Raw genomic sequence first — 12,721 nt, 5'->3', positions numbered from 1 at the left:
CTGGGCATCTCTGAAGAGCTGTCCTCACCCGAGCAGAGCATCGCTGCCAGGGCAGGAGTGCCAGCAGATAAACAGGGCTGTGCCAGATGGAGGAACCACCATGGCTGGATGTCCTTTCCCTCCAGAACATCCAAGCAGACCTGAACATCTGCCTTTTGGATCAGGGTGGTATCTCCTGGACAGATGGGATTGCTGGTGTTTGGCTGCATGCCTGAATATGTTGGTGGCCTTACAATGAGCAATGGCTCTGCTTTTTTTATTTTTTTTGCTTTTTTTTTTTTCAGTAACACTTGTCCTGACCTCATAGCTCACCAGGACATTGGTGAATTGCTTCTAGGGAGTCCCCTCTAGTAACCACTGGAGCTGGTTTGGTGGGAGCCAAGTAGCTCAGGAACAGAATATATCTTGCTGTTCTTTCATAACAACATGATTTTGGCCTGAAGCTGCTTGTCGCAGTTGAAAGCTCTGCTGCTGGGAATATTCAGTGGCGCCCAGCAGAAGGGGTGATGGAGAGGCATGAAAAGGTGGCCAGGGAGAGCAGGACTAGCTGAGTAGCACTGCAGCACGGGTGTGGCACCTTTAGGAAGAGGCCTCTGTCTTGGGCTTTTGGCTGCATCAAGGGAATTTGTATGGAAGGTCACCACGGGGAATCATGAGTGCTTTCTGGTTTCATTTTTTATGTCTGTATCTTCTTTTCAGCAGCTCATCCAGCCGCTCTTCCAGCCTTTCAGTTTGTAGTGGTTTGGCCAGTTTTGTGCTTGTGATAGGATTGGGAGTAATGCATCCTGGCAGGGATGAGATGGCAGCTTCCATCTGTGCAGCTCCACTGGAGGCAGTCGGAACTGGTTTGGGAAATGAGGCTGTTAAAACCTCAGGCTCCTCTCAGACCAACTTTCAAAATCTGTCACCAGCAAAATGCAGCCCTGGCTGCTGCTGTCACCTCTGCCAGGCTGAGCCCATCCCACGGAGCCCCTCTGCATGGCTTTCAGCAGACTGCCACAGGAATCCCTCGGCAGAGGGAACGCAGCCCTTCCCTATGCTCTGGGACACTGGCCAGCTGGCACTGCTAGGCAGATTTTCCTGACAGAAAAGGGGCAATTTTGAGACCAGATACTTGAAAGAGGTTTGCAGCACCAGGAGCAAGGATACTGCCCAGCACATGGACAATAGATTCTAAACTCCTTCTTGGAGTTTTGAATTCACTTTCAGTACATGGCGTGTGATGTCCTTGTGAACAGCTAGCTCCTGCCACGGCAGGGACTCTCCCTGGGCTTCCCACGAGTGCAAGTAGGAGCTAGACACACTTTCTGAATTGGCATGGTGGTCATCCATGATTTTTCTGAGTACAATGAATAGGTGACATAATTCTTTGCCTAATCTTTACTGTTTCCATTATGTAGCTGAGGAAGTTCAGTCTCCAGCTGCCTGGCTATATTTGGGCTGTGAACTGCAGGAAGTTGATCAGCATGACATTGTTACAGATGTAATGTTTCCCTAGCAAGAGAAGTCTTGTTCAAACCTCTCTGCCTTCTCCTTCTGGTTCTCCAAGCACCGGGTGTGCCGGATGCTCCATATACCTGCTCCAAAGCTGTGTAATACCCTTCCCCTCCCTCGCTCCCATGGAGGTCATTCGTGTGGCAGAAGGGAAATCTGAAGTGATGGCTGAAAAGTGCTTTGCCCGAGCATGGACCCTGACACTCTAAAGCAGACAAAAAGATGTGGACACATGAACCAGCACAGTCCTTCCAATAGATCCACAACATTTATTCAATTGCTTTGAAGGTGCAGTAGCATAAGTGCCTGTTCCTGCCGGCGGCCCGTGAGCTCCCCAGCACCAGCCCTGCCGCTAATTGCAGTAGTTTTCCAGCTGGTAGAGGGAGCAGGTGTTGTGGCAGCATTGCTCAACGATCCCTCTCTTCACTTTCTCAAACTCCTCCTGCTGGAAGGGCAGCTCTCCCAGCTCTCCATGCAAGGGACCGCTCACTGCCAGGGAAGAAGAAGAGAAGGTGTGGGACATCACACAACACCAGCCCTGGCTCTTGAGCCCTGCAGACACCCCCTTAGCAGGCACCAGATTTTTAATCCAGAGTTGGCAGGAAAATGGGAAGGAAGTTGCACAGTTTTCCCCCGGTTGATGCTGCTTGTAGCACCTTCAGACTCCCTGTTTCCTCTCCCAAAATAATCCTGTGGTGCCCAGGAGATGCCAAGCTGAGTGACTATCGGCAGTGTGAGGGAAAAAGGGATACAGGAGCTTTATTGGGGAAGCTGTGTGGAGAGGAAGAGAAATCCTGAGCCCTCCCTGGGGTGAGCAACTAGTAAGTGAGATGATAAAATGGGATTGTCTGCTCTATAGAGAAGAGCTTGGGGCTGCAGAGCCCTTCAGGCAGTTACTCACTCTTCTAGGAGCCTGGGCAGAAAACTGGGATGTTCATGGGATTGCAGGGACAGTCCAGTTCTGAGGCTGGGTGCATTTCCCAGCTGTTCCTGAACAGCCTGATTCAGTTGGCTGCCTGGATATAGCCCCAAGCTGACAGCAAAAGCATTTGTGTGTGTCTGTGTTCACAGCTGGGGGCAAGTTTTTAGAAGCAATGATAAATTGGGGTATTTGGACACAGATAACACTCAACAGAATGATTATTTGCTGGTGAGAACTTGAAAACTTGTGCACAGATCTGTTCAGGTTTTAGTTGCCCAATGAAAATATGGGAAATGGCAAATAAATCAGTGAGTTTTTCCTGCAGGAAAAACAGAGCCCTTAACAGCAAAGAGAAAATGCCTGGAAAGTGAGAATGAGATGTGGTTTCTAGGGCAATACAAGTACAGTACAAGATGCGAAATCCCCAAGCCCCTGAAGCGTGAGGCAATGAACAAGGCACAAGAGTAACACAAAATCATTATGCTAGTGTGCTAGAAGGGAAATTTGGGGAAAATTTGGTCCAATGTTAAGTAGAAGAGGAAATAGCTAGTCAAAGTTTCATGATTTACTTGTCTTCATCCTTCAAGCCAGCTGTGAGCAGACTGTAAACATAACCAGATTGTGTGACAAAGAGGTGGTGGCTCAGGCAAAAGTCCTAAAAAAAAGGTAGAAAATCCTCAAATATTGCATTCTTGTTGGCACAATTAAAATTCTCTGCATGGTATTTCGGTAGTTTGGCTAATGAAACCTCCAATCCATTTGTAGTGATCTCCAGAAATGAATAATCAGACAATGGAGCAAATGACATCCCGAACAAACCATGGGCAAACCCTCTACTAGGGCATTTTCTTGTTTCACCTTACAAAGACCCCTAAGACTATCTCACAGGGTGGTTACATACACAGGAGAAGGGATTGGATATGAATGAAAGCAGTATGTGATGGAAAGAGAAATGGTGGGAGAGATGTATTGCAGTCAGGGGATGTTAAGTAAAGGTCAGTCTTGAAATGAGAGGATTGAAATGGATGCAATTTGCACAGGGGTCTCTTCGTCATCTATTCACAGTCTTGATTAGAAGCTTGGAAGACAGAATGTTCAATGTGCTTCTCCAGGCCTCACCAGTCAGCAAGGATGTGGACAAATGCAGATTTGCATGTTTAGAGATCTAGAAAACATGACCTAGGAAGGCAGTTGTGTATCTGAGGAGAGGCCAAAACTAGACATGGGAACAATATTCAAATATTTTAAAAAGCAATCATAAAGATCAAAGGACTAGGCTCTTCCCCATGTCCACGAATGAGAAGACAAGAAATAATTTACAGCAAGGGATGTTCAGGTTAGATACTGGCAAGAAACACTCAAGAAGAGGGTCAGTTAAGCTTGGGAATGGGCAGCTCCAGAAGGCAGAGGAAGCTTTGTCTATGGAGGTTTTATGAACGTAGCAGAGAAACATGGCTGAGAAATAGAATGGGGACAACTGTGGGGATCCTGTCTTGGGGCAGAAAGAGGCTTCTTGGGTTCCTCCCACCTTTATTTTCTATGAATACTCCCAGGCTGGTGTAACAGCCACGCAAAGAAATAGACGAGTTTGAGCTTCCAGGCACAATTCCTTTTGCCTCATAAATCCTCTCTCCCTGCCTGCCCTCTCATCTGCCTTTTTAACCTGAAGAGCTTTTCACTGGCAGTGTGACGCTGTTGGTATGCTGAAGGTATTCCTGGCATTCCCCACCAAGGACATTCCTGGTGTCACTGTCAGAGACAGGCGGTGGTTGCATCGGTCAGCCCCACTTACCTAGAGGCTGCTCAACATCCCGCCGGGCTTTGGGCTGGTAGAAGAAGCCCCGCTCCCCACAGACCAGGTACAGAGCTTCCACCAGGTGGGAGCCGCAGAGGTGCTGGTTGACAGCTGCGTGGCTGCTCCCGGGGCCGGAGAGGGCCAGGAGGGCCAGGAGAGGCAGCGATCGGATCCAGAGAGCCATGGTGGGCAGGCTGAGGCCTAGGGTTAAGAGACAGAGGCGACACAGGAAAGTCTAGGAGGTAAAAATAGGCTGTAATCAAGCATCTTGCATCTTTCAGCTCCCCTGGGAAGGAAATGAGACCAAAGCAGGAGATGGACCTTCTAGTTTGAGAAGGAAAGAGAGCTTTCTGCACCAGGATTTACAAGTGACAATAAATGACTGCTGGCTATAACCAAAAGTCCATCACCATCTCCATGCTCCATCAGTCTCAGGCTCCCTGCTGTCTTGCCTCAAAAGGCTGGCAGAGCCATCCCACCAGCCCTGTAGTGTACATGCCCTGGAGAGCCAAGATCAGCAGACCCCTTGAGAGGAAAAACCCTCTCTTCCCATTCAGAAGGGGCTGTAATGTCTGATGATGGCCCAAAACCAGCACAATGTCCTCAAAGACCTAAGGAGGCCTCATTTTCTTGGGTCAACCAGCCACAATTGTCACTGCCTGCTTCATCAACTTAAGAAGACAGGTCTGCACAACAGGTAGAAAGTAAAAGGGAGGCAATCCAACTTACCCAAGAGGTGGCAGCAAGAGGTGGACAGAAGTTCACTCTGAGGGATGAAGATGGTTGGTAGTAATGTCCCCATTCTCTCTTTCCCATATTTATATGCTTTACGTTAGCCAAGTGACACAAGAGCTATCAAGAGCCCCTCCTCCTTGATGACACTCCGGCCAAAATTTTTGCTACTTGTGCAAATTAATTTCTCTCTGCGTAGCATCCACAGGTCTTTATGCAAGTTAAGATAGAAACAACTGTTTGCAGTTTCCATCTCATTTAGTCTGCTCTTTTAGCTTCCCCTGAAGCTGTGTCCTAAGCCATCAGTGACCCTTTTAGCAGGAGATAATGGTGCTATTACAGCTGCAATGACAACTAATGACACTAATGCTGGCAATAGGCACTGTTGGCATTGAGGTGGTTCAACAGCTGCTTCTAAAATGTAAAATTAAAAGCAAACATGTTAATCTGTTTGATTTTTATCACCTCGGAAAGTATGCAGCAGTGGGACCAAGTGGTTGGTGAAATCATGCTACTGTCAGGTGTCAGGAGAAGGAAAACACATTATTGTGCTCAGGCTCACTGGCCACGCGGTGCTCAGCCAGAGACACGCGCCCACAGCTTGGGCAGGGGGGGAATAACATCTACATTTTGCTGGAGACCTTGGGTGCTCGTTTTGGCCCAGCACAGGGCCAGAGTTTGAGCATTTGAAATTGTGTTGTGAAAAAAAAAAAAATATAAGCCTTTTCCCCTTCTCCCGCTGAAAGGCACGTTCCCTCTTTCACCTGCCCCTTCAAATTCCTGTTTGGGATTAAGCAGAGTAAAGGCTCAGTCTCTGCCATGTGCAGCTCTGAGTATCTCAGCTCTTCCCTCTGGGGCTCTGTCCAAAATGGTGTCTTCACCACCAAGAAATATTTCTGGTAAATCCCAATGAAAACCAGGAGATATACATTCTGGCTGGTAAGTTTGCTTTTAAAAGGAGATAGATGATGGGTCAGCAGTGGTCCACTGGCTTTTATGGGTCTGATTTTGGCAACAGATCTAGCTCTTGCTCTTTTTCACAACATTATCCAATTTTTGGAGTACCTTTGTGCTCAACTTTTCTGCCACCAATAGCGAGCTTGTACTTTTTTCCCTGCTTAAAGTATACTTTCTTTTTCTTTTCTCCTTTTATTTTTTTTTTCTCTCTGGAAAGGCACATTTTAAATGCTGGGGATGAGATCATCTTCAAACTTCCCATTGCTCCAACTTTTGAGATTTCAAGAGTTCAGGACCACTGAGTAGGAGACATTTTCTTCTGTTTGAACTCTCTTGCTTGTTTAACTTGGAATAAGCCTGATTCTCCATACACAGGACAAATCAGAAGGAAGCTCACCAAAATCAATGCAAGGCCTTGAGATTCGAACCAGGCCTTTGATTCCTTGAATAGTCAAAGCAATTCCATCCATCAACATTTAGGAGGTAGGAAGTACCATATGCCCCTGTCAGGGCTGTGAGTGTGAAGTATCATATGTTTGCTAAATGACTGTGATTGCAAAAAAGCTCGTGAGAAGCGCTAAATCTCTGATGAGCACACAGGGACAGGACCCATTTGCTCAAACGGATGCACGACAAGGTTATCAGTTACATCCCCGGCCATGTAGGTCTCTCAGCCCCCTGCTAATAAATCCAAGTTGTGATGCTCAACTACAGCTAATAGCATTTCTGCACAATGTGTAACACTATCTCTGCCTCTCTTCCCCTCAAAAAGATATTAGATGTACTTGAATGACCTAGTGGTATACCCATGGAGAGGGGCTCGGGTTTCAGCAAGACAGGAGTTCAGGGAATTCACTTACTGAGACCTTCTTACTACTGGGTAAATTAGTGGGGAATTAGCAGCTAGATAGGATAAAACCTGGCATTTTACCCCAACTGAATGAAGTAGGTTGCCAGAGCCTAGAGCAGAAGTTTTGTCTGACTCATGCTTCCTCCAGAGCAGGGACCTTGCACCTGGAATCTCAAGCAGAGAGGACAACCCTGAGAATTGCCCTCCAGATCCCCTTGGCAATGATTTGCCTGCAGCCATCAGGCACTGCTGACTGCAGCTTCAACTGCTCCAGGTTGCACCTCAGTCAAGTGATTGCCTTGGAAAGGCTCCTGAGCAGGGTGTTCCCCAGGTTAATCACATGCTGGGATTTGCCATTTAGGGCTTTCCTGCTTGCACTTTTGAATGTTACCTGAGCTCACCTGAACTCAAGTTTTATTGACAGAGGGGCTTTGTAAGGCGATTCCTCCATCCACCATTGTCTCCCTTCTAGGTAGCTTCCCTGCCGGACTCTTCCCTTCCCTGAGGCTTACACCACTGATGTCACAAAAGAACAAAAGGAGCTGTTTTCTTTAGCTTTGAAAGTGCCATGTTCTGAGCCTGATGCTTCTCTTCTTCTTGGCTAACCAAATCCTGGAGGTAGCTTCAAAAAGCTCGTGGCATTCCTGCAGCATGCCGCAGCCGGGGAAGGGCTGACTGTACCCGAGCGTTCAGGAATTCCTCTTGGCTCACTGTAGTTTGGGTACAGAAATAAGCCAGAAGATTTATTGGAAGGAAAAAAGATATCATGCTGGCTCAATGTTCAGCACAAGCCAATTTTTTTTTTTTCAAAAGTTTCCTACTACGATTTTTTTCCCCTTCCAAAATATGATCACTTTGATTATTTATTGGAAAACGTATTTTCTTACCATAAATGGTCCTCTGGAATATGAAAAATGCTAGCAGTCATATAAATGGATATAAAATGGATACAAACTGCGGAAAGTTTTGTCTTAGAGGGAAAACTCCCGTGTCAGCAGTGAACTGAGACAGGGGGCCAACAGGGGAACCCATTTGTCGATGGAAAAGCTTTTCCTACAGAAAAATCTCCTTTACTCCTTCCAGGCTGGGCTTCCCCCTGATTTTCATGTCATTAAGCAGTGATGAGCCAAGCACTCATCCATTGTTTCAGCTATGCCTGGCTCCTTCGATCCCCCCAGATCCTCAGGTCCACATTGGGCTCACTTGGCCGAAGGGTGGGAGCGGCTGGGTGGGAGTGGGCTGCTCCTGCCCTTCATGCTAAAGCACCTCCAGACGTGACTCAAAACCACCTCCCTTCCTCACATCCCCCCCCAAGCCTGAGCGGTTGCTTCAGTGGGAACAAGGTTTAGGCAATCCCCAGTGTCATGTAATCGAGTTTTACAGTCCGCTGCCAGCACAATAAAATCTTTACTACTGTAGATGTCTCGCATTTTCAAACCCTGTCCTGAAAAAATAACAAGCCCACTACAGGGAAACTAGTTAACAATTACAAGTTTGTGCAAGTCTTAGTGACAGCAAAGGTCAGGGCTGGAGCCAAGCAAGTTCCCAGCACCCAGGGACCCCAAAATGCCACCCACATCCCCCTTGCTGCTCTGATGCCCTGTGGTCGCCACTGTCCTTCCCATGCCTGCATGCGCATTGTCCCAGAGGAGCAGCAGGGACCCACACAGCAGTGGCCACAGGACTCCTCTTCCCTGTGGGGTGAGTTCAGTGGCTTTTGAAGCAAATAGCCCCAGTGCTCATCTGCGCTGTGCCCGCAGCCTGCTGGAACACAGCCCCAATCACCCCGAGGGGTCTGCGCTCCCAAGAGCAGGTTTTGGGGGTGACCAGCATCCTTGGTGCTCCCTGTTTCTGTGTGGTTTCCAGCTGCTTTGCTCCCAGGGATGTGTCCAAGCACCTGTGAAGTGGCACAGGGCAGGGAGGTGAAGCTGGCACTGAGGAGGGGGTTTAATTCTGGGAATACTTACAAAGGTGCCTGCAAAGCTATGTTTCCTTGGGGAGAGAAGGGGCTGCTGTAGCAAAGGGTGAGGCCTTGGCTTATCTGGAGTCACACAATGAGAGATGCCCTTGCTTCAGAGGGGGCATTGTGCAAGCAGAGCAGGGGGATGCTCACTTTGATACAAGTAATCTCGGCTGCTTCCATGAACTAATCCAGGCAGCCGCCTGGCTGGTGGCCGTGTGAGCCACCCCCACTGCCCCTCCGGCCAGCAGGGTCCAGCAAGGTGCTCCTGATGGACTGTGGACTTCACAATTTTCCAGGCTCTTCCAGGCCAGGGACATTATCCTGCTGCTGAGAGCACAAAGGATGGGCTTATAAAACAGCAGGGGGTGTCCCAAAGCTCAGTGTAGCCAAGCAGGTGTGACCCCATCAGTTCCCATCAGCTCTGGGCTGGCTGTGCGCACACGCACACCCCCGGAGGTGCGGCTCACTGGCAGAAGATGCAATCGGCAATTCCAAAGAGCCAGTAGCTTTCCTTAGAGAACAAGGGAGGTTCCCAGGTGTGCTGCAGCTCTGAGAACAGCCTCCTGAGGCTCAAACCCTCTGGCCACCCCTCCTGAGTACATGATGCCTCTCACAGGGAAATGATGACTTTTGGCAAGCCCAGCTCAGCAGGGACCACTGAATTTGCAAATTAGTTTGGCTGCACCTTGTTCAAGTCCCGCTGGCCTCTACAGGCTCAAACCTCTCCACAAGTGCAGCTACCCAAATAAGCTCAACCAAATGTAATGATCTCCAGAGCAAAGCTCCCAAAATCTTTCCCATCCACTTTGGGAAGAGCATATGCAAGGTTATAAATAGAGATGGAAAAAACAGCTATGCTTCTTTTAACCCTATGAAAATATTAGCAGCCACATGTTTTTTGAGAAGGTAAAGAAGAAAATAGCACCTAAGAGCTGTTATTAGTTCCTAGAAACAGCTATTAGCAGACACAGCAGAACAAATTAGTTTGTTTATCAATAAGGAGAAGATTAAATCTGTGGCTATTAATGGCCCAAAAGTAATCCTTGGTGGAGATGGAGAAACATTAGAAGAGGTGATGACACCCTGCCAGAGGACAAGTACTGAGAAACAAAAGTAACAAATAACTTCCACTGAGTGGAGGAGCCCTGGAAAAGTAGCCTGATCAGCACCAATCTAAAAATACCCATTTTCAGCACTGATACCACATCTGTCCTTTGTGTCGTCGAGTCCACGAGAACAGACAGAGAGGATCTTGACCCAGTCCTCAGGAAACAGCCATAAGAGCAGCCATTGAGTCTGCCAGGGAGTTTTCTCCAGTGTCCAAAATTTTAGGCACTAAAGTCCCATCGTGCCACCACCATGGCTTCCACAGCAGGTGGCATCACAGCTACCCTTTGGACCTGGAGAAGCCTTTGGTGAAACAGAGAAGAGACCTGGTCCTTGGTCACTGTGCTGGAAAGGATGGGCAGACACAGCAGAAAGTGCTGGGTGCTAGAACTGAGTGCTATAAGCAGTCAAAGCAGCAAGAGGGTAAGGAGGCAAATGCCAAAAAACAAAGAAATATTTTTTACTGGCTCAGACTGGATCTGTCCCAGCTGCAAAGTGGTCTCGTGGATTGAAAATAAATCATTGTGTCACGTACATCTGTGTTTTTCGCCACTGCACATTGATCTAAAATCCCACTTTTCTCCATGACTTCTGGAGGTGCTGGGTATATCACAGGGTATACCTCGAGCTTCAGTACTTCAGGTTCCCCCAGCTGGGTTGGGACCTGAGACAGGAGCTGTGATTTTTTTCCTCCTTCCCCCTCCCTCCAACAGCATCATCCATGGGGCAGTTGGTGTTTTGCCGACTGGCACAGCTCTGTGCCAAAGCACCTTTCCCAACATTGCATCTGGCCCTGAAAAAACCCAGCTCACCATTGCTCTTCTGAGCTGCGGTTGCTCCCAGGCATCCATCTTCCCGGCACTGTTATTCCTCACTCCCAGGAAGCCCCACTGGGGCCAGGAAGTGCTGAGGACTTGCAGAAGGGCTGCCCCTTTTCCTGCTTGTGGTCGGCCAGACCCCACTGCAGAGTGCTCTGATCTCCCCTGCCAGGGAACTCCTGGCTCTGATACCATTAATTATCGCTGGGTAAGTGGATTGTTTTGAGCACTTAAAGCTACTTTAGGGATTTGGATGCACATCGGTAACTAGTCCATAGGCTTTCCTATGGGTTCCTCGACAAGGAGGTGTAAATCCTGCTGATAAGGCTTGTTAGTGATAGGGGGCTGGGCAGGGGAAGAAGGGGGGGTGTTTGGAGCCAGGCACAGGGATCTCCAGGGCCGGGAGGGTTAAGCCCACTGCTGCAGCCCCCTCCTGCTGCTGGAGAGCCCCTGGCTGGGGGGAGGCACTGGGGTGCTGCGGGCAGTCGGGGTCAGGCTGATTTACAGCAGCAGAGGAACCGGGGCTGTTAATTCAAAGTTGCCGCTTATCGGTGTTTAGAAAGCAAGCTCCGATCTGTTGGTTAGCGATTTGGCCTTCGCTGTAAATAGAGGGGCCCCGTGCTTTGCTCTGACATTTTTGTCTTATTATCTTGTCTCAGCCTCCGAGGGAGGTGGGAGAGTTATTTAAGGCTGACCTTAGTGGAAGGAAAATGAACAACTCCCTTACCCCACCCTGTTTTTCTCTCACAGTCCTTGGTAACAACTGTTGCATTGAAATATCTGTGCAAGATACTTAATCCTCCACCATCCCTGAAAATATTTTGTAGATCAATTCACCCTGCTGTGCTCAGAGAAAATAATCACAAGACACCAAGTAGAACTAATGTCAGGAGTAAAAAAAAAAAAAGAAAAAGGATTTTGTGTTATTATTCCTCCAGAAAAATCAATGAGGCTGGGCCTTGAATCCATCAGAGAATGGAGTTCACCATTTAGCCTGTTCAGTCTTGCATTGCTGTAGTTCAGGTTTAATTCAAATTTTTGTATCATGAGTTTGAAAAGCAGTTGCTTCATCGCAAGTAACTAAAGATAAACCTCTGAACATGATCTACAGAAACACATACAAAGCGGCTGGTTGGAGCTGGAGAGAGTATTTTGGACTTGGGAAAATTTAGATTGAGATGCAAACCCTCTACAGGTCTGGAGTGGAGCATTCAGGGGATGCACAAGGAGTTTGTATGGGTCCCATCCATCCCTATTGGGATGTGCATGGGTTTTGGGAGGTTTGCTGTGTACAGAAGTAAACAAGTGCCTGTGCTACAGCTGCCCCCGAGTGATCCACACCTCGCACAAGATATTCAAAGTGAATCGGTTAAGAGACACAGGAAGAAATCCTCGTCCATTTGGAGCACAGCACTTGCTAGACTGAAAAACATCTAATCTCCAAACGCTTGTTTTATTGACCTGTCATCACCAACCCCACCAGCTGCACAAGGAGAGTTCTGTAAGGCTACAGTAGCACATCTGGGGTGCAGACACCTGGGGTTTTTCAGTTCCTTACCTAATCTTTGCAAACCTCTCTATTCAGTTAAAAACAACAACAAAACCAGAACAAAACAAAACAAAAAAATCACCACCCAAAACCCCCTCCTGATCAGTTTTTAAGGCTTTTAAGATACTTTCTGCTTTCAGCTGTGCCAGAAAAATGTCAAAAGATCATCTCTCCACCTAGAAAACCTAGCATTCTTCCAAACACTGTAATGAACAAGTGTCGGAAAACTGAAAACAAATTCCTTGCAGTGGAAAGTGCAGTACCCGTTCTGGTCCCTGGGGAAAAAGCCAAGTCTGATTTGAGCTGGATTAGCAGCACGAATGACAGCTCAGGTCAGGCGCAGCCTTATCCGAATCAGTTCCCCTCTCCGGGGAGGCGGTGCGTGTGTGCGCGCATACCTGCGGCTATGGGATTTGTAAATAATTGAGTTCTTCTGATCCCTGCCACCACGGCACAAGAAGAAAAATTTGGTCCTGAGGGGGCTGACAGAGGTTCAAGCCCCAGATCTGCCACTTAGACACTTCTTCCCAAAGC

The 12,721-nt window shown here is 48.1% G+C and overlaps 1 protein-coding gene across 1 annotated transcript; it reads right to left on the bottom strand.

Annotated features, from left to right (window-relative positions):
• Window positions 1-1,740: 1,740 nt before the first annotated feature.
• Window positions 1,741-5,055, bottom strand: INS (insulin). Its single transcript, XM_038138795.1, has 3 exons — window positions 4,941-5,055; window positions 4,209-4,412; window positions 1,741-1,983 (listed from the first exon to the last, which is right to left on the bottom strand). The coding sequence occupies exons 1-3, from the start codon at window positions 5,011-5,013 to the stop codon at window positions 1,847-1,849; spliced, it is 414 nt and encodes a 137-aa protein (XP_037994723.1). The 5' UTR covers window positions 5,014-5,055; the 3' UTR covers window positions 1,741-1,846.
• Window positions 5,056-12,721: the final 7,666 nt, after the last annotated feature.

This window comes from Motacilla alba, chromosome 5 (assembly GCF_015832195.1).
Source record: "Motacilla alba alba isolate MOTALB_02 chromosome 5, Motacilla_alba_V1.0_pri, whole genome shotgun sequence".
Classification (NCBI taxonomy): Eukaryota; Metazoa; Chordata; class Aves; order Passeriformes; family Motacillidae; genus Motacilla; species Motacilla alba.
The sequence above is the reverse complement of the archived record's forward strand: the minus strand, read 5'-3'. Positions and strand labels throughout refer to the sequence as shown.